This window comes from Kogia breviceps, chromosome 5 (assembly GCF_026419965.1).
Source record: "Kogia breviceps isolate mKogBre1 chromosome 5, mKogBre1 haplotype 1, whole genome shotgun sequence".
Classification (NCBI taxonomy): Eukaryota; Metazoa; Chordata; class Mammalia; order Artiodactyla; family Physeteridae; genus Kogia; species Kogia breviceps.
In genome coordinates this window covers 102,118,640-102,140,188 of record NC_081314.1, presented here as the reverse complement: position 1 = coordinate 102,140,188, position 21,549 = coordinate 102,118,640, and the positions used below count along the sequence as shown (strand labels likewise).

Sequence of the window (21,549 nt, the reverse complement as noted above, 5' to 3'; positions counted from 1 at the left end):
TTTTTTTTATGGCTGAATAATATTCGACTGCATATGTATAAAGACTACTTTTTAAACATAAATTCTAGATGAAAGACCTCGTGACCTCATTAGGGTAGAAACTGTGCCTGTCATGCTCTTTATGGACTTCAAGGTTTACCCCAGAGCCTTGTACATGGGAAGACTCAATGGAATTAATCAGCAAGATTTCCATTACAATGAACAAATGACAATAAGTTTGACAGTTGGGTAGTTTATGCTCTTAGTAAGGATAGATAAGAATAAGTGAACAGATACTTTAATTATTTTATAACACACATATGTGTGCACACAAATCTCTCCCTCTACCACACAATTACCTGCCATATGCTTGTGTGGCCATACCCTGCCATGGAAATAGAATCCTAAACACACATATAAAGACACAAGGGGAAAATACAACAGGACCATCAATAAGTAGCTGGATAAGAAAAGCATTTATAAACACCACACACAGAGTTCTCAGTACCATTTAAATAAGTACATAAAGCTCTCTTCATTTCATGGAAAAATAAAATACCTTTCCGGTTGGCCTTGAAATTTGTGAATACATTGCCTGCAAGAAAATGCTCATGAAGCAAAACCAAAGGCTGAGGCTGTAAATCTCTAAGAGGCCACTGTAAATCTGTAAACCATCTGCTATACTTAAATTCTATTTTCCTGATCTCAAAGCATCAACACCACCATTTATTCCTATTTTTTCTCCTCTCTAGGGCTTAATTCAGTCAGGTGGGCCAGATCTATACTAATCAACACCTCATAGGAAGACAATAAGGTCCAAATGTAGAGTTCAGCCTCTTTTCAACCAATGTGAGCAAACCACCTGTGGCTGAAACTTTCCAACCAGTATACCACTCCTCAGGCATGCTGATCACTTCAGCTTTCAAGGCTTTAAATAATTTATAGAGCTTAAGTGCATATAGCAATTTAATAAAGTTCTACAAAGTACTGAAAGAATGAAACACTGAAAATAATTAGTAATGAACTCCTAAAGGGAGCTCCCAAAGTGGATTCTAATGAAAAGACTGAGGCAGACCATCCTCAGTTCTCTCAAGGGAAGTCTCTAAAGATAACTGTTTATTGCTCAACGGGAAATAATTATGCCAGAGGGAACTGTCATCTTAGTAATAAATTACTGTACAATTAGAGGGAAAAGTCAGTTTGTCTGGGCATGCTAGGGGAAGAACAGGTTGGAGAGTTTTCTAAGGATGCAAATAAACACACTGGATCATCTTGGGTTATATGAAGAAACCATTTTTTCATTTGAGTAAGGTTCAAATCCCTCCTGGTACTAAATGATGATCTTTTAAGGGGATGACCAAGTAAATTAAGGATGCTTAACACTGATAGCATTAGCAAGCCAGAAACAAAACATTGATTTCTATCCTCCTTCTCCAACCATGTTCTACTGGCTACCTTCCAGTAGAACATAAGACCAATTCTATTGCCTCATCAGAAAGATTGACTTTTCTGAATGATTGTTACAAGCACTTAAGTATTTCTAAAATATGGCCTACTTTCTTTTAATATAGAATTCATAAATAAGTTTACATTCTGGCATATAGTTAAACAGCAGATTTTTATAATTTCCTTTCTGTACTTTAAGAAAAGGTGGATTTGCTAAGGAAAGCAAAATCAGTCAATGCTACTTGAACATACTTTACAGAAGGTTTAAACAAAGTACAATTCCAAATAATGAGATCACAAAATGCAGCCCTAATGAAGGATTGGGGCCAATAGACTGAAAGTAGGGAAGAATATGTTTGATGACTGCACTTCTCAGATTTCCTAGGACAGTCCAAATTCCAAAGACCCTGTCCCACTCTTGCCATCAACTACTGAAATGATTTCAATATTCGACATGCAAGTTAGAATTTTCACATAGCTTTTTATAGACAAAAGTAATACAGAAATCTTTTTAAGAGCATGCATTGATATAGAGTATGAAGTAAATGTGGAAAACAAATCTAGTAAATGTTGAAGGAAAGTGAGTTTTACAAAAGATACTGATAAACCACGTTAAATGGTTGATAAAGAATCAAGCAGCCCCTGGCATCCAGGTGCTGGCCAGGCACTCACAGCTAGGTTGTTGTGTTCACCTATGGAACATCGACAATTGAAAAGAACATCAACATCAGACAAGTTGACTTGGTGACAAAGATGGACCAAGACAAAAACAAGACCATTCTGTAACTGTGTGGGACACAAACGCATGAACACAAAAATTACTGTCCTCATATTCTGGCTAATATCTTTACCAATCACAGCTTTAGTCTCACTCCTCTTTTCTTGCCTTCTCGTTAAGACTTCTTAAGATATTCTGTCACAGATTATTCCCATTTTCAGACAGCATCCAATTCAGAGGAAAGCTTCGCTTCCTTAAACACTCCCCAGAATCACCTAACACAAGACTAAATCCTATAACATCCTCTTACTAACAGATCCACAGTTCCTCATGGTCTGCATTCACCATTGTTACAAAAAGTAAATAAACCTAACTTTGTTCGAATACAGGTGTGTTCCTGGTGGTCTTTGGCTGAAGGTAATTGACATAGTAAATATAGACACATTGCATGCCAACGGAGAAAATGAAATATGTTCATTTTGCTATAATAATGTCATTAATACCAGCTGAAATATATCATTTCTTCAAAAGATGTAACAACTATAAACGAGAACAATGATTTTATGGACTGGCATTCAAGTACTATCTCTGCCTCTCTCTCTTCTTAATTCTCAAATAATGCATTAGGAAGCCATGTGAGTAACTGGAAAATATAATAATCATATATGTTGAAACTAAATAGGAAATAGAAACTTAGTGCCTGTGTAAATTCACACAAAATCAATTGAGAAACGAAGGCTGAAATGAATAAAAGGTTTGTGTGAATATACCAACTCTTTAAATCACAAGTAACACATATGATACATTTAATTTGAAATTTAACACATTAGGAAGATGCCACAGAACATTTATACAAGAGGTAGATGGGAGTGTTAAAAGTATTAGCAGAAACAAGAAATACTTAATTACCCACTTTAAGAAACCAATTTTACATTGATTTCAGGCCTCCTGTCCTATAACTGACCACATTCGATGCTTCTTATTTGTACCATGTGAAGTATTACAGACTACAGTGATAAGGCAGTGCTTCTTAAACTTTAATGCTCATACAAATCACCTGGAGATCTTGTTGAAAAGCAGATCCTGATTCAACGGATTTGAAGTAGAGCCCAAGATTCTGCTTTGCTAACAAGCTCCCTGGTGATGCCAATGCTCTCTCTCCAAACATCATACCAAGTAGCCCAGTCATAACAATTCAGTTTTGTAAGGGCAGGCTAGGAAGTTTCTGTGGCTGATGCTTATGCCTGTAATCATACCTACTGAACTGTTACAGCCCATGACAGGCCCACACACTTCATCTAGAGACGGCTGGCAGTCGACAGTTTTTGGAAGTTCTCTGGCAGCCTAAGGTGGCCCTAGCAGGAGGGAAGCAGCTGAATAATGAAACTGCTTCCTGTGGCATTAGCAACTATTCATACTCCACCGGGCAAAACCAGAATATTCCTTTTCTGTAATTAAGGCAAAAGGAACCTTTCTTTTACTGGGATTTCCAATCTCACCTATCTTTGTCTCTTTGTAACTCTACAACATTCACCTGCAAACATATTTTCCCAACCCCCCAAAAGCTTGCTTCAATTCAGGCTTATATATAATTCATATCCTAGGCATTGAAATTTCATAAGTGGTTTCCTGGAGGTTTTGGTCGGTTTGAGCTTAAATAATCATAAACACCAAAAATCTAGAGGCTGCTCAAGAGAAACCAGGAAGACCTTATAGGCCCTGTGTTTATAGTCCAGAAGTTGAGAGATAAAAGGGACGTAAGTGTTCTACTAACTCAGTGGGCCCCAACAGTCTTTGGTTTGGAAGATGTAATACTTGCCAAGGACGTGGGGGTCAGGCCTGCTGGGCCACAGTGCAGCAGATAAACCATCCCACACGCCCACAGACTAGCACTGTTCCACAGTCTGCAGTGCAGCTGTGCCTCTGTGTTAACAGAACTAGAGGCTCAGTATGAAACTCCATCCAGAGCCTGGATTTTAGACTCAGGTGACATGAATTCTGAAGGTGTTCTTGTACCCACATTGAGCAATGGAACTAGAATTTCAGGGTCAGTGACATGGGGGAATCAAGGCTTAGAAAGACCCAATTTAAGGCTTCTCTGTATTGGCTGACAGCTATAACCAGCTTCTAAGTGTTTTCCCACGTGAGTAAACTAGGGAGGACTGTAACAGACATGCTTACTTCCTTTGATGCCATCCTTGTATCTTTCTCTGAGATCTGAATCAATTACACTCACCAGTGAAAGGATCATTTGACTAAGATCTATGTCTGTAGGCTCATTCTCATCCTTTCTCAAACCAGTCCTGTGCTGGACTTTCTGGAGAATACCACAGAATGGGGGTGTGTTTAACATCATTACATGAACTTCTAACTACATTATATACTAATTATATGTACTCAAAAAAATCACAACTAGAAGGTTCACAAAATTAAAATACAAATAAGTAAAACAAAAATCATAGAAATAATCACACAAAACGGATTGTGAGGTTTTCTTATAATTCTCACATGCTGTATATTTTCTTTAGTTGACCACTAGACATCAAAGAAAAGACTTAAATGCAAAAACTCTTTGAGAAAAATCTATTTTTTAAAAAGGAAGCTATTTCACTCAATCAATTTTAGTGTTGGAATACAAGAATTCTCGGGAGAAAAAGCCAATTGCTATAGCTTACAAAAGAGCAAACCAGGATCCAGGAAAGTAGAGGAAAATAGCTAAAATACGTGGTTGGTAGTAAAGGCAGAACTGGAACCAAGGTCCAGTATTAGTGCCAAGACCTGTGGTCTTTCCTCTATATCACAATATGTTTACATATTTTAGGACTCAGTAATAATATCTTGCACAAAGTAAACTCTCAAATGTTCATTGGATATTTTACTGAAAAAGAAGCAAATATCTAACTGCAAGGGAAATATTAAATTCATACTCTTAGATCACGATGGGATTCTTATTTTTGTTACTGCTCTCATGTCACTAAAGAGATCTCTAGAAATTCAATGAGCCAATTCACAGTTCATCTTCTAGCCAGACTTCTAACTGTATATCCAGACATTAAAACACAGATCTTTAAAACAAATGCAAAAGCACTTTGCTTTTGTATTGAAAAAAATGAAATTCATCTAAGCATCAAGAATGGATTATAACTTTACCATTTACTACAAAGTATATGGATAATCAACTAAACAACCTATAAAATTAAAAACTAGAAGTTATTCCATACTGTTGCTCCAATCTATTTTTTTAAAAAAAGAATGCAATTACCAGTTTGAGGCAGTAGAATTTTGGAATCTTCAGATATTTTACTTGTAGGCACAATCCATGGCTTTTGACTTGAAGCTACAGGAAAAAAGAAGTGGAATTCACTGAGAATTTGTTTGAGAGGATAAAGAGACAGAAATAGGTTGCTGGTGTGGTTAAGTGGCTACCAGTAGCCTGAAATAAAAAACACATACTGATCCAATTAAACATCATCACATATCAAGAAGAAATCAATATACACCCATTCAGAGAGCATTTGAGTAGAGACTAGAAGGAGACTAGAGTTTGGTGTCATACTCTCAACCTTTTTGAGGACGGAAAACCCACTAAATGGGCTACATATGGAATTAATAGATTGATAATTGTTACTGAATTTGTAGAAAAATCCAATCAGAGAAATAGTTGTTTTTGGCTTTTTTTTTTTTAAACCAAATCAACCACTTGTTTGGCTGAGTTGACTGAATTCAGCAGTTCGCTGAGTTTTCCATAGATAAGATCCAGTAAACGTGTTCTACAGAATTAAGCAATCACCACCCACGACTTAACACCAGATTTAAGGTGCTGTTATTACCCAAGGTGCCCCCAGGTTTCTCAAAAGGGAAGGGTGTTTTTGCCTGAGGAAATTCTGGAAGCCTTTTCGGAGCTGCAATGAAACACACAAGAAATGTTATGGCTTGAAGTGCAAGTAAGAGAAAAGGTTTTTAAAATCTCAAGCTTCAAAAACAAAAAACAAACACACAAATGCAAATTACTCAGGTAAGGTAAGGGACTGTTAGTAGTATATATTTCTTACTCCTGTGTTTCAATGATGGATAATATAAGACAGCTTCTTTTTCTATTTTGTATAATCAAGCCACTGCATTTGAGGAGTTTGGGTTCTTTTTTTCACCCTTATTAAACTAGTGTCCTAATTTCTTCAGCTATGCGTACGTGTGTTCTCAGATACATTAAGTTTAAACTCAAGTCAAGCACCAAACACATATGAACTAGAAAATGTCTGTTGAATAGTTTTGAAAAATAGAATTTCAGTAACTACATGACTTTATATTTAAGCTCCCCCAACAACTTTTTTGATATTGCACATAAATTCTAAGAATTCTAGAAGCAGTCTGCAGAAATATCATAAATATATCTTCTCTTTCAAGAGAAACAGTTGAGTGGAAAGATATTTAGGAAAAACATAGAAAATAATTTATTCAGTGACACAATAATGTTGAATTAAAAGAATCAAATATAATATCAAAATATGACTACCCCCAAGAAAAATTACCAAAGAATTTGTCATAGAGAAAGACTCTTTAGGATCCTAAATTATAAAATAAAGAATTTATAACATTTAAGGGCTTGGTATTGGAGAGTTTATTGTTCTATAAGCCATGTGTCCCTTCTTTTCTGTGAGCAGATAAATTTGAATGAATTAGCCTAAGGACTTCTTTCAAGCATGCATAATATTTCCAAGGTAATAATAAGCTGCAGTGTTTAATAATTTTTACCTAGAGTGCTCAGTGGCAATTCAAACCTAGGTATTAAAATAGTTTGCGGTGTTTCGGGGGTCCTTCCCCTGAGAACTGCAATAAAGAAGAATTCAGTTAGAAACTCCCTGAGTCGGGATTTGACATTGTGGCTTAACCATGTCATGTGAGGCATGCTCATAACAGAGGGTGCATTGGGCAGCTGATGCCTTTCATGGAAATAGCTGGCTTTCCCTAGAAAAGTTTTACATAGTTATAATTTGAAGGTATACGTTCCAATGGCCATGGTGTGGCATGGAAGATCAACATCACAAGTACAGGACAAAATATGTACATGCTGCTCCTTTTTTTTTTTTTTTTTTTTTTTGAGAAGAGAATAAAGCAAGTTAGATTCTCTTGGGCCAAGAAGCAGCTAACTTGCATGACATGAAATTCTTAGTAAAAAGGTATGACACTTTGGGGGATTCTCCTTAAGTTTAGTACACACAAGGCTTGGAAAAGCCAACTGAAATGGAAAGCACAGACATAGTCAAGACTCTCACTCCTCCAAGCTTTGTAGGTTAAAAGGCTGGCATTCTGTTTTTCTATACCTCCCAAGAGACTGGTAAAAAGGGTGTACAGTTAGCATATAGCATCCAGAGCCGCCTAGAATATTAGTCATCAGGATCAAGGTATGTCGTTAACTCTTTAATGGAATTGGTCTGAGAAATAGAAGATGAACTACTGCCAGTGAGGTAGGAAAGAAAGTGGGGAGGATGGGAAGCCAAGGCATTGGGGTTACTTTTGTATGAGGGTTGGGAGGTTCTTTTTTTTTTTAAGAAAAAAAGTTCTTAGAATTACCCGGTATTGTTTCTGAAATGTCTAACGCACTAGACACAGTGGGTTTAGTGGTTCTTGGAACTGATTCAGGAGTCACTGGAAGGTAAAAAAGACGACTTTACAAATTAAGATAAAATGATGAAACAACTCAAGACCATAAGGCACTTTTGTTGTCCTTTAGAATTAGAACTGACACTTAACACGGACTAATTCTTTTCAAATTAATTATGTTAAGGGCTCCCTGGCTTGTGTATGAACTGACACCTCCTCCCAACCCTTCCTTTCTGGGTTTGTCCACTTTCCATGTGTTCCAAAAAGCACGTGGAATTGACCCCCATGGAAGCATTTATCAGATTAATCATAATTTTGGGTCTGCCCTTTTTTCTTAGCACAAAGTCTGGGGTATAGTAAGTAAGCACATGATAAATATTTAATTAAAAAGTTAATAAATGGGCAGATAACATAATGACCCAGGTCAAAAAGATTTATTTAGAACTATTATATTATTAAGACTTCTCTCTTCCAAACTGTAGTCAACATTCAAAGCTTGGAACTGGGTTGAAATTATGAGGATTCAAATGCTCAGTCACAGGGTTGTTTCAAGTGCTAGATCAAAGGTAAAGATGACCTTCAGGTAAATAGTTTTTGAGGAATAAGAACCAGGATCACTGAGATCTGGAATGAATTGTGAGCTAAACAATTCCAGAATTTTGTAGGGTAAGGATATGAAATAAACACAGTAACACTGAATAATGAATTATGGTGTTTGCCTAAGTGTTTCTGAAGTGGAAAATCCTGAGGAAGGTTTGGCAGAGAACTAAGAACTCTGTTGACTGTCCCATCAGATACTATGCCAAGAGAAGAAGTGTAATTGGGAATGCTTTTCTTGGTATTGGCTAATTATATTGAAATCAGAAAACTACCTGGAATTTCATTCAAATAGCTTATTCCAGCAACAGAGTCTACCCTTGCTCCAACTCCCATGAAGGTGGGGGATGGAAGGTCCATTTCTCACCTTTAGGTAGGACCAAGTACTTCTTATTCTGTCAGAAATATTTCTACTTGAATAGGTTTCTTGAAATCAAGCCATTTTATTTCCCCACCAATCTTCATTTTCTCTGGACTAGTTAGGAGTCCAAGAGTTTAGTACAAGGTAAATATCACTGATATTTCAATTTATGGCAATTTTATGGGTTAAAAAATTCACTTTAGATTGGAGTTACTTTGCTAAATGTAGATTTGGAGGAATTCTTGCCAAATATTTGTTTCACAGAGCTCTGGATGAAGTGGTATTGCTCTGGCAAAAACTCTGTAGTTCAGGTAATAACGTGTTCCCAGTGGGCTAGACTTGGGCAGTTCATTCATAGAAGACATGCTGAATGTTTGTTAGTAATGGTTGATAAACTGGGGAAAATGCATACTGCGTTTATTCTTTAAAGGATTTTTACTGAACTATTAGGTATTTTCTACACAAGCATTGTTAATCTTCAAGAGACATTGTTACCAAATGATTGCAAGGTATTTTCATAGATATTAAACTATGGACTCATGAGGAATAATGGCATTTTGCTAAACCAATCACTTGTGAAAGTGAAGAAATGAAAAAATGCTCTCGTGTCTTTTTATAAAAGGAAAGCACCAAAACCATGGTATTACATCTTAGTATAAAAATATTTCAGAATGTTGTGGTAAAACTTTCACTTAAAGTGAAAAATACAGCTTCCATATTACATATCAGTTATAGAATTCAATGGTTCATTTTGCATCTGTTTTTCCAAACATTAAAGACCCAGAATCTCCTTCTGTTGTGTGCTTATGATCAAAATGAATTTCCTACTGGCTCTTCACTGAAAAAAAAATACAGGCTTGTCAATCAGTTACTATTTGAAAAAACATATTATTTATTTTCTCAAAGTTAATAATGTAGGGATCTCATTACCTGTTATGGGCTGTGCTGGGATTTTTTCTACCTCTGGTGTTTTAGATTCAGCAGGCAGTGCCAAGGTTTCATTCTTAGCTAAAAAAGTCAGAAAACAAACAATTTATCTCACTTCCTCATAACAGAGTGTCCAAATATAATTCCCTCAAAACAATCAAGCAACAGACTATTTCAAGAAACCTATTCTGCTCTTATCCCTTCCCACTAGGCAGTCAATAAATTTATTGTGCATTTCTACCAGGGATTAGTATTAGTAGTGACAGTCTTCAGAATTCCTTCTCATTAACCCTAGGTAATTCTTTAAGATCTAAGTTGGCACTGTAATGAGGAAAAAAACCACAACCCAGTACTTGGATAGCTCTCAAGTCATTCTGACTCATAAACAGTTTCCTGAAGGCACAGCTTGTAAGGCATAGCAAATGCTCCCTGGAATTTTATATTCAGTCACCCCTAATTTTTTTTAAAATCAATGAATAGAAATTATCCATTATTATGCATGGTAAAAAGTATAATAGGCTATGGCTCTAAAGTTTTAGAAAAACATGAATAACACACATAGGAAAGTAAGTTATTTGAAGATATTTGTGGTTAGGAAAAAATACCAACAGTTATTTATTTGAACCTCTTGTTAACATAGATATTTTTTGGGGGTCTTTGTGGGAATTCAGTGTAAAAAAATGAAGTCTGTTTTTTTATTCTATTTCTTTTCTCTGACAATTATTCAGGAAACTTTCTTCTAAAATTTAGGTATTCCTTTTCAAAGAAAGTACACTTCTGTACCAGAGTTGCCCAATGATTAAGATATTCTCCAAAATGCTCTTAGGATTAACTTGATTTGGCTATTTAGCACACTGAATCAATGACCTACTTATAATATTTTGAAACAGTCTAGTGGCATGAAAGAATTCATTCATCTTTGAGATATCCTGATCATGTTGTCTTGAACTGATTATAATCAGATGGGATTTTTTTCAGAGTCCTAAGGCTGTAAGGAACTTCTTGGGTTTCTCAGCTTTGGCACTACTGACATTTTGGGCTGGACAATTGTTTTTATGGTGGCCTTTCCTGTGAAATGTAGGATATTTAGCAGCATCTCTGGCCTTTACTCACTGGATTCCACCCTTCCACAGCTGTGACAACCAAAAAATGTCTCCAGACACTGCCAAATATCCTGGGGAGGGGACAAAATTGCTCTCTGTTGAGAACTACTGATCTAATCTGTTCTCTCAAAGTTCTTTGAGGATGTAAATTTTGTGACTTCTTCCTATAGTTCACATCACTGTTGTAAAGACCATTTTCTTCTTTTCAGTTAACATGGGCACAAAATATTCATTTACTTCTGATGGACTTAAAGACAATTTATAAAGTCATCCCTTTCACAAAGATCATGGAAGCAAATCAATTTTCAATCTGTATTATGGAAGTATATGATAGACTCCTAGAGCTTATGATTTTCAGGAGTGATTTGAGATGCTAGAAATAGGCGTCACAAGTGCTAGTGTACTTACCATAGCTATCAGTCAAGTGTGTGTTCTGAATTGCTGTGCTCATGAAGCTGTACAGCATGTTGATACAACAGAAATGCTTAATACCACTGTTCAAATTAATTTTGCAGGACATAAAGAGAAGGGACTCTTTCTGGAATAACTAAAACAATAAACAGATCCAGTATAATTTTATGATAAATTCTATTTTTTAGATTTCTAAATCTCATCAACATTTTTTTCCATCTTCTTTTGTAGTCACAGCTTTGGTTTAGAACCACTGTGAGTGTTAGCACAGGAAAAAACGTTCAGATTACAAACTGTGATGGGCTCTAGTCCTGTTATTTTCAGCATGTACCACAGGAAGTTGTGTTTTTTTAAATGTAATTTTTTTCAATGATGTCTTCTTTTTCAGTGTCCTCTTCTCCTTCAGGATTATTTTTGCTAATCCTTTCCTTCCAGTGTAATATCCTACACTCTTGGTGTTTCCCTGGCTGACTAGGACTGTGTATTTATTTATTTTTAAAAATTATTTATTTATTTTAACCTCCAGATTCTAGACTTTCAGGTAATGCTCTGAATTGCTTTGCTTTAGCTCCTTATGCATGCCCTTACGGGGTAATACCATTAACCTAAAATTGGGCTGCTAATGAAGAAAAACAGTAAACTACCTTCCCAAGAGGTGTTTGTATTCTCTACCCATCACTAATTCCTTACAGAGGCATACCATATTTCTAAACATGGCCCTTCGGGTGTGAGAGAAATTGATTGAAGGGAAAGAACTTGAATGGGGTCTCTTTGTGACTCCTATTAAGCCATGAGCATTCACCTACACTAGCTATGTACAACTGGTCTTGGTAACAGCAGAGTAAAATGCCATTACAACATGGCCTAAACCCCAGGAAATTCCTTTTCCTCTCTGATTCTTCTGTACTGTTTTTCAACACAGTTGTTTCCTTTCATTATTGGCAGGCTAAGTCTTGGCTTTGGCAAACCCTTTTTATGTCCCTGGGAGGTGTGTGTATTACTAGCTTTCTTGTTTATTTCTCTCATTATTCATACCATGTGTTCTTAGAACAAAAGCTATTAATTTCTTGATGTCCCACATTGGGTCCTGCTGGAATGAGGATATTATTTTTAGGATTTAACCCCCTACACAGTAGGACTTTTCTGAATTGCAGTGATAAATAACTTCAGGAAAGTTTATTTCTCCTTCATTGGTATAAAGAACTGTTTATGCTCACACTCTTCATAAAAACCAGTAAATCTAAAATGTAATTTGTAACATCGTCTAAAATGGTACATTTGATGGGTTTACTGGACATCTTCAAACATACTGCCTATCAGTCTCTTCAATGTGTAAGAAATTCACCATGTATTCAAATTAAGATAGGTGCTTCCCTAGAAATAAGTTTTAAAATACATTTACTATTTGCATTTTAATTCATTAAAATCACACTTAATCCTGAAGTTTTAGTGATTCATATCAGAATAACAGAAGCAAAAAGCAAAGCAAACCAAAAAATCAACTGTTTAATTCTCTAAATTAAAGAAAATGAAAGCTTGAACTGATATTAAGATAGCAGGTGGAACTTTGCAAACACAAAACAAAACAAAACAAAAAATTTAGGAAATAGTCCTTAAAACCAAGAACTAAGGAACAAAACACATTTCAGTTCAACAGTGACATTTCTCCAAAGATGACATACAGATGGCCAAAAAGCACATGAAATGATGCTTGACATCACTAATTATTAGAGAAATGCAAATTAAAACTACAATGAGGTATCAGTCACACCTGTCAGAATGTCCATTGTCAAAAAATCGACAAACAATAAATGCTGGAGAGGGTGTGGAGAAAAGGGAACCCTACTACACTGATGGTGGGAATGTAAATTGGTACAGCCACTATTGAGAACAATATGGAGGTCCCTTAAAGAACTAAAAGTAGAACTACCATATGACCCAGCAATCCCACTCCTGGGCATATACACGGAAAAAAACAGAATTTGAAAAGATACAGGCACCCCAATGTTCATTGCAGCACTATTTACAATAGCCAGGACATGGAAGCAACCTAAATGTCCATCAACAGAGGAATGGATAAAGAAAATGTGGTATATATACAATGGAATATTACTCAGCCATAAAAAAGAACAAAATAATGCCATGTGCAGCAAGGTGGATGGACCTAGAGATTGTCATACTGAGTGAAGTAAGTCAGACACAGAAAGACAAATATCATATGATATTGCTTATATGTGGATCAAAAAAGGGTACAAATAAACTTATTTACCAAACACTAGTAGAGTCACAGATGTAGAAAACAAACTTACGGTTACCAGGGGATAAGGGAGGTGGAGGGATAAATTGGGAGACTGGGATTGACAAATACACACTACTATATATAAAATAGATAGCTAATAAGAACCTACTGTATAGCACAGGGAACTCTACTCAATACTCTGTAATGGCCTATATGGACAAAGAATCTAAAAATGAGTGGATATATATATATATATATATATATATATGTATAACTAATTCACTTTGCTGTATACTTGAAACTAACACAATACTGTAAATCAACTATAATCCAATTTTTAAAAAAAGCAACAGCAGTGGTGTGGGAAAAACTCTGCTCATTTTTGGTCTCCTTCACAAATCCTGGTTTTTGAATTTTGATGAACAGATTAGGGACCAAATCAGTAAGAGACTGGACAGCTCCTTCCTTTTCTTCTCCTTCTGAACAACTCTTTCCCAAGAGGCCAAAACGAGAAACAAGAAAATCACAAATAGGAAAGCTCACTGGTAAAGACAAACATACAGTAAAAGCAGGAATTCATAAGCAAACATGATGTCAAAACCAGCAACCGTAAGAGGAGAGTACAAACGCAGGAAATCAGAATTGCATTTGAAATTAAGAGACCAGCAACTTAAAACAACCTTGTATATATATAGACTGCTTTTTCAAAACCTCATGGGAAATGCAAACTAAAAAACTACAATAGATACACACACAAAGAAGAAAAACCTACCCAAATACAACACTAATATGGTCATCAAACCACAAGAGAAGAAAAAAGGAAGGGAAGAAAAAAGACCTACAAAAACAAACCCAAAAGAATTAAGAAAATGGCAATAGGAATACACATATTGTTAATTACCGTAAATGTAATTGGATTAAATGCTTCAACCAAAAGACACAGACTGGCTGAATGGATACAAAAACAAGACCCATATATATGCTGTCTACAAGAGACCCACTTCAGACCCAGGGACACATACAGACTGAAAGTGAGGGGATGGAAAAAGGTATTCCACACAAATGGAAATCAACAGAAAGCTGGAGTAGCAATACTCATATCAGACAAAATAGGCTTTAAAATAAAGGCTGTTACAAGAGACAAGGAAGGACACTACATAACAATCAAGGGATCTATCCAAGAAGATATAACAATTGTAAATATATATGCACCCAACATAGGAGCACCTCAGTATATAAGGCAAATGCTAACAGCTATGAAAGGGGAAATTGACAGTTAACACAATAACAGTGGGGAATTTAACACCCCAATTACACCAAAGGACAGATCATCCAGACAGTAAATTAATAAGGAAACACAAGGCTTAAATGACATATTATAAAAGATAGACTTAATTGATATTTATATGACATTCCATCTGAAAGCAGCAGAATACATTTTCTTCTCAAGTGCACACAGAACATTCTCCAGGATAGATCAAATCTTGGGTCACAAATCAAACCTCGGTAAATTTAAGAAAACTGAAATCATATCAAGCATCTTTTCCGACCATAGCGCTAGGAGATTAAAAATCAATTACAGGAAAAAAAAAACTGTAAAAAACACAAACACATGGAGGCTAAACAATATGTTACTAAATAATCAGTGGATCACTGAAGAAATAAAGAGGAAATCAAAAAATACCTAGTGACAAATGAAAATGAAAGCACGATGATCCAAAACCTATGGGACACAACAAAAGATGTTCTAACAGGGAAATTTATAGCAATACAATCTTACCTCAAGAGACAAGAAAAATCTCAAATAAACAACCTATCCTTACACCTAAAGCAACCATCTCGAGAAAGAAGAACAAGCAAGTCTTTCCCAGGCACGGGGCTAAGTATTATACAGGCTCTGGGCAGAGAACAGGTTAGTGCAAGAGTCCTGAGCTCTGGTTCTAAACACACGTTCACTCAGGGAAACTAATATGGAAGCTTCCTGGCTTTTAGCACAGCATTTAGATGATGTAGAGTTGAGTCTCAGGGTTTACAGATAAACAGGAGGTGATCAAGTCTGATGCACAAATTAAAGAAATAAAGCCTAGAATCACTTGTCCACATACATTCTTGGAAGTAACTCACCATAGGACTAACAGGTATGAATGTTTTACAGTAAAAATGTAACAACTGCACAAAATCACAAAGATGTATGGGCAAATATGTTCATATCTTAATAAAATGGTGATGCATAATTTTGAAAATTTTTCCAAAATTCTAAGTCCACTAATTATGCTTTTCTACCCACTTATTAAGGCTCTGCTTCTCCTTCTTCCAGGAAGTTCTCAAATTAACAGCTAAGGAGAATGTAAAAGCTTACCTTTTAGAACTGTTACAATCTGATTACTTAACATCAAACAAGTAAACAGGTCAGACCTCCAATGAGGGAGGAGAAATTAAGTCTGAGGTTCCTGTGTGGGTGGGTCCTGTGCCTGTGTAAATCACAATTATGTCCCGAGCCACTTGGAGTTCTGGCCCCGAGTAATGCTTAATAAATATTTGTTGAATAAATGTTGCCGAACAGGGGCTTGGGCCTGTTTCCACACCCATAAAATGTGAAGATTCAAGTATATAAGTGCTGAAGTTCTTAGCCATTGCCTAGTTCAAGAAAAATATTCTACATTTTTAAGTCTTGTTCAATTTCCACCACATCATGCCACCTTCTTCCGTATTTATCAGTGGCCCAAGACATTCTCCAGAGACTTTAGAGGGGTGGTTCTCAAAGTGTGGCTTCCAGACCAGCAGCACCAGTATCACCTGAGTACTGGGTAGAAATGCAAATTCTCAGGCCCCACCCTAGACCTACGAAATCAGTATCCTGGGGGTGAGCCAAGCAGCCTGGGTGTAACAAGCCCGCCAGGGCTTCCGATGCTTCATCAAGGGTGAGATCCTCTGCTATAGAGAGAATTCAGACAATGTGATACTCAAATGCAGCAACTAGCTTAGCCCACCGGCCACCCCAATTGTTTCCTGGACTCCTTTTACAGAATTTTGCTGTTTTTTCCCCAAATTGTTATGTTTTATGTTTTTTAAACACTAAAATCATATCAGGTGCTTTCTAGAAGTAGGAAGCAGTATCAATCTCAAAGTAAATAATAATTCTAACAGACCTGACCCTTACCTCAGTTACCACTGAAGATCTCTAGTGGCCCCTTGATAGTATAGTATAATAAGTGTAATTTATAACAATGACTCCATTTGAAAATTATACCTGTATAAATGTGTATATTCTGGTTAATTTGATCCTTCACTCTTCTTTCATAAATATAAATATAAAATAACTATTTCCCTATAGAATGTGATTTATATGAATAACTCCAACAATCTATCCTATCTACCCTTTACTTTTTTTTCCAATTTTTTTTAATCGTGGTAAAAGATACATAACAAAAAATTTACAATCTGAATCATTTTTCAAGTGTACAGTTCAGTAGTATTAAATACATTCATAGTGTTTTGCAACCATCACCACCATGCATCTCCAGAACTCTCCTTATCTTGTAAAACTGAAACTCCATACCATTAAATACTAATTCCCCATTTTCCTCCTTCTCCAGTCTCTGGCAGCCACCATTCTACTTTCTGTCTCTATGAATCTGACTACTCTAGGTACATCATATAAATGGAATCACACAGTCATTTTGTCTTTTGTGACTGGCTTATTACACTTAGCATTATGTCCTCAAGGTCCATTTATACTTTAGCAAATGTGAGAATTTCCTTCCTTTTTAAGGCAGAATAATATTCCATTGTATATATACACCACATTTTATCAATTCATCTGTTGATGGACACTTGGATTGTTTCCACATTTTAGTTATTGTGAATAATGAGTGTACAAATATCTCTTTAAGACCTTTTCCCCACCAAGTTCTTTTGGTTATATACCCAGAAGTGGAATTGCTTGATCATATGGTAATTCTATTTTTAATTTTTTGAGGAATCGTCATACTGTTTTCCACAGCAATTGTACCATTTTATATTCCCATCAACAGTGCACGTGCCTGTCCCTTAGTTTTTACTTTGAGATCCTCAAACAGCTCATTTGCTAGATCCCCTGGATATCCAAGGAATATCACTGCTAGTACTGTCACTGCAAAGTTCACATATAGATTTTTGCTGCTTACCTAACTGTGTCTTGATTGCATCCGAAATCTCAAACATTATGGAGGTAGGAAGTTTTATGGTGGTTTCATTAAGACCTGGAATAACAAGGTGGACTGAAAGAAAACAGAAGAAAAAGAAAATGCATCCCATCACAAAGTTCAGAGCATTAGAAACCATGAAATTTAGTGCTTATTTTGCTTAGTCAATTTTAACCCAAATTTTAAAATGTTGGAAAAGATATGACAATAACTTTTTTTTTTTTTTTTTTTTTTGTGGTACACGGGCCTCTCACTGTTGTGGCCTCTCCCATTGTGGAGCACAGGTTCCGGACACGCAGGCTCAGTGGCCATGGCCCACGGGTCCAGCCGCTCCACGGCATGTGGGATCTTCCCTGACCGGGGCACGAACCCGTGTCCCCTGCATCGGCAGGCGGACTCTCAACCACCACGCCACCAGTGAAGCCCGACAGTAGCTTTTATACAGAATCTTTTTCATATTCAGAAGTGAACAACCAGAATATTCTGACTTTTAATCCATAGATTCAAAAATTGTAAAATGGTTGCTTAAAATGTGTGAACAAACACCATTATTAATAATAACTTTTAAAAGAGTAATTCAATATGACAAAGACTCCCTCATAACAGCAACAGCCCTGTGGGGTAGGCAGGAGGGGAGCCATCATGCCCAACAGGCACAAGCTAGAGTTGTTTCTCTAACACACTAGGATAGAGGTAGCATCTCTGGGATCCTAGCCTGGAATGGACACAAGCCAGGATGCTAAATACTGAAAGTAAATGAACCAACATCAATTTAACAGACCTGCTCATAGTGCAAAATTCCATAAGGCCTTATTATCAAAAAAAGAGCCTGACTTGACTAATGTAGGTGTAGATTTCAAGATAGACTCACCCAGTATTGTTCCTCCATAGGGAATCTTTTCTGGGGATTTAGTTGAGGCCCTGTGAGTAACATTCTGAATCACTGTCGAAATACCAAAAGATAACAGTGTGAACGGAAAAAAAATAGTCAGGAAGCAGAAAGAAGCTAATAACATGACACCATCTGCACTAGAGAAACCCTGATCTAACTTTTTAATTAAACAGATAGGAACTCATTGGGCTGGCTACACAGGCAACAAAAGGTCTAGAAGGCACATCTTATCTTAATTCCTGTGCCTTTAAGTAATGAAAGTGTTCCATTCTAACTAGCTAAGAATTTCCTTTCTCAGCTCTGCTCCCTGCAGCCTACCCAAGTTAAAGAACCAGCACAAAATGAGGCAAAGACTGACACAGTAAATAAAGAGATTTAGGAAATGTATATTTTCAGAGCAAAGAATCTTTGGTTAACTCCAATACTGACTGACACTGTTTTGAGAATACACTTGGGACACTGTGTTTCCTTAAAATGAATAACTATTCTAAGTGCTCAATCTCTTCCACCAAGAAACTTTCTGGAAATCATGGAGTCATTTAAATAATTTGAAAAAGTGAAAGTCAAAACAGAAATGAGTGGTTGCTGAAATAAAACAACTCTTAAAACCTGGATTTCTTTACTTTCCTTAAAGTGACCTCTATATCATAGTTATCATTTCATTAATCCAAATATCCTATTAATGATTCTCTACATGTAAGCGCTCTTAATCCTGAAGAAAGTCACATCTATTTAATTGGCTTTTTAAAACTTAATGCTTGTTAGGGTTGCTCTGTCCCTTGCTGTCCAGCCAATGTGCTTTACCAAGACCTGGCCTAACAGTACATGAGTCAAAATTATCTGTCAACTTCTAATTTACTCAACTGATTTCTTCAAACTTTTTCTGAAAAATAATCAGAAAAATTGAACAAATATGTTCTAAGTTCAATCATCTCCATTTAAAAAGTATATTAAAATAGTTCTGAACACATAGCCAGAGCAGACACATACAAATTACCTTGCTTGATGATTGTTACTGGGATTAGCTTTCTTGGGACATACGCTGGCTGAAAAGAGAGGAGGAGAGTCAACTTTTGAGTTACTGTTAACTTAAAAAAATAAATAAGTAAAAAAACTGGAAGTAGACCTTGTCTTTAGTGATGTTCCCCATGACACAGGTTTAACAGCTGCTGAAAAGATCTTTAGTACATATATCTGCCTCTATTTTATTGTACTCATTTGGTTTTCCCCATAAGTGTCCAAAGATTTGACAGAAGCAGTTTCTTCAAGACTCCCATTAGTTTAATTTACTTAGAAACTGCAATGGAAAGAAATTAAATCCTCTGAATTGAATACTAGTTTATTTTCACTTCATTTGAGATGCGAACCAGTCAAATTCTGTCTTTACATTTCCTCTCAAAAAAAGATTGCAAGCTACATATTCTTTTCAAACCAATCAACATCAATTGTCTGAGTATGCCCCACTGCTGCCCTGCTACTTCAGACACAACTGCCGTGAACTCCTGATGCCAAGTATTTCCTTGTCCATGAAGGCAGAGCTGGGACTCAGATCCAGACATTTCTACCTCCAAAGCCTGTACTTTTAATTATTCTGTACATATTAATGCCCAGAGGACCTCAAAATTGGAAGGGCAGGTCCCAGAGGACTGTGCATTCTCCCCTCCTCCAAGTTGCCTCAGACGTCCCACAGGAAGTTTTGATGCCACAGAGTGGCTTGAGCTAGGGGCACGTTTAGTGTTAACTTTACAGTGGAGTCATCACTGGAGACTGTGAGCCAAGGATAAGACATCCATGGGAGAGACACGGGACAGGATAAGAGAAGGGCAGCAAATATACAGAGAAGAATTAGATTGAGGTAAAGGCGTAAGCATGACATGCATTTTTTAATGCTTGATTTAACCTGTATGCATGGTATAGATACTCCATATACTAAATCTGCCGACAATCCAGGATATGCTGAATGAGGTACTTAACCACATAGGTGTTTACAGTTGCGAACAGAAGAGATTTGCTAACATGTTCCCATTCTAATAAACGATATGCCCATAATAAAGAAGTGCCACAGTACCACGTTGACTGTTGGCTATTTTTCTTCTTGTAGTAAAGTCCTTATGTTCAAAAAACACAAAAAATAAAAGTTTACTTTTATCAGATTTTTTTTAAAAAGTATCTATACTTCTTGTATTGTATATTGGCCCAGTGCTGTAGACTGAATGCTTGTATCCCCCCAAAATTCACGTGTTGAAACTTAATTCCCAATGTGATGGTATTTGGAGGTGGGGCCTTTGGGAAGTAAATAACTCATGAGGGTTCCACCCTCTTGAATGGGATTAGTGCTCTCATGACAGAGAACTTCGTCCACCCTTCCACCATGTGAGATGGTTGTCTGTGAGCCAGAAGTGAGTTCTCCCCAGACACCAAATCTGCCAGTGCCTTGATCTTGGACTTCCCAGGCTCCAGAACTGAGAGAAATAATTTACTGTTTAAGCCACCCAGTCTGTGGTATTTTTGTTATAGCAGCCCTGATGGACTAAGACACCCAGTAATTTCCTACTTAGCAGTCTAGCCTCAGGAAGTAGTCAAAGATACAGGCGTCATTTACATGTAAGGGTGTTTGTTACCACAATGTGAAACAACCTCATCATTCCAAAGCAGAGGTTTTGTTAAATAAATTATGGTTCAAATTTCTGACATCTATTTACTCGAGTGGGAAATATGTACAGTATAAATACAAAGGACACAAATTTATATTCATAGTATAACGTAACTGTATAACAAATATGTATAGACAAAAGACCAGAAGGAGATAGCTCATTTTTTTTTTTTTTTTTTTTTTTTTTTTTTTTTTTTTTTTTTTGTGGTATGCGGGCCTCACTGTTGTGGCCTCTCCCGTTGTGGAGCACAGGCTCCGGACGCTCAGGCTCAGCGGCCATGGCTCACGGGCCCAGCCGCTCCGCGGCATGTGGGATCTTCCCAGACCGGGGCACGAACCCGTGTCCCCTGCATCGGCAGGCGGATTCTCAACCACTGCGCCACCAGGGAAGCCCCATTTTTTTTTTTAACAGTAGTTATTTCTTATAATCTCATATTT

At 36.6% G+C, this 21,549-nt stretch overlaps 1 protein-coding gene across 49 annotated transcripts in view; it reads right to left on the bottom strand.

Annotated features, from left to right (window-relative positions):
* The window catches only part of ABI3BP (ABI family member 3 binding protein), a 285,160-nt gene that overhangs the window by 137,534 nt on the left and 126,077 nt on the right, over positions 1 to 21,549 (bottom strand). For 29 of the 49 annotated variants that reach the window (XR_010840794.1, XR_010840796.1, XR_010840793.1 and 26 more), the window contains exons 7-14: positions 19,456 to 19,504; positions 18,438 to 18,509; positions 17,549 to 17,641; positions 9,633 to 9,710; positions 7,715 to 7,789; positions 6,896 to 6,970; positions 5,974 to 6,045; positions 5,406 to 5,480 (exon numbers count right to left, since the gene is read on the bottom strand). Coding sequence is in view for 46 of the 49 variants with exons in the window: in XM_067034748.1 (XP_066890849.1) it covers positions 5,406 to 5,480; positions 5,974 to 6,045; positions 6,896 to 6,970; positions 7,715 to 7,789; positions 9,633 to 9,710; positions 17,549 to 17,641; positions 18,438 to 18,509; positions 19,456 to 19,504 (589 nt within the window). In the remaining 3 variants the exon portion in view is untranslated. The remainder of the gene's footprint in view (positions 1 to 5,405; positions 5,481 to 5,973; positions 6,046 to 6,895; positions 6,971 to 7,714; positions 7,790 to 9,632; positions 9,711 to 17,548; positions 17,642 to 18,437; positions 18,510 to 19,455; positions 19,505 to 21,549) is intronic. The other 20 variants (XM_067034768.1, XM_067034776.1, XM_067034788.1 and 17 more) reach the window with 4 other exon arrangements.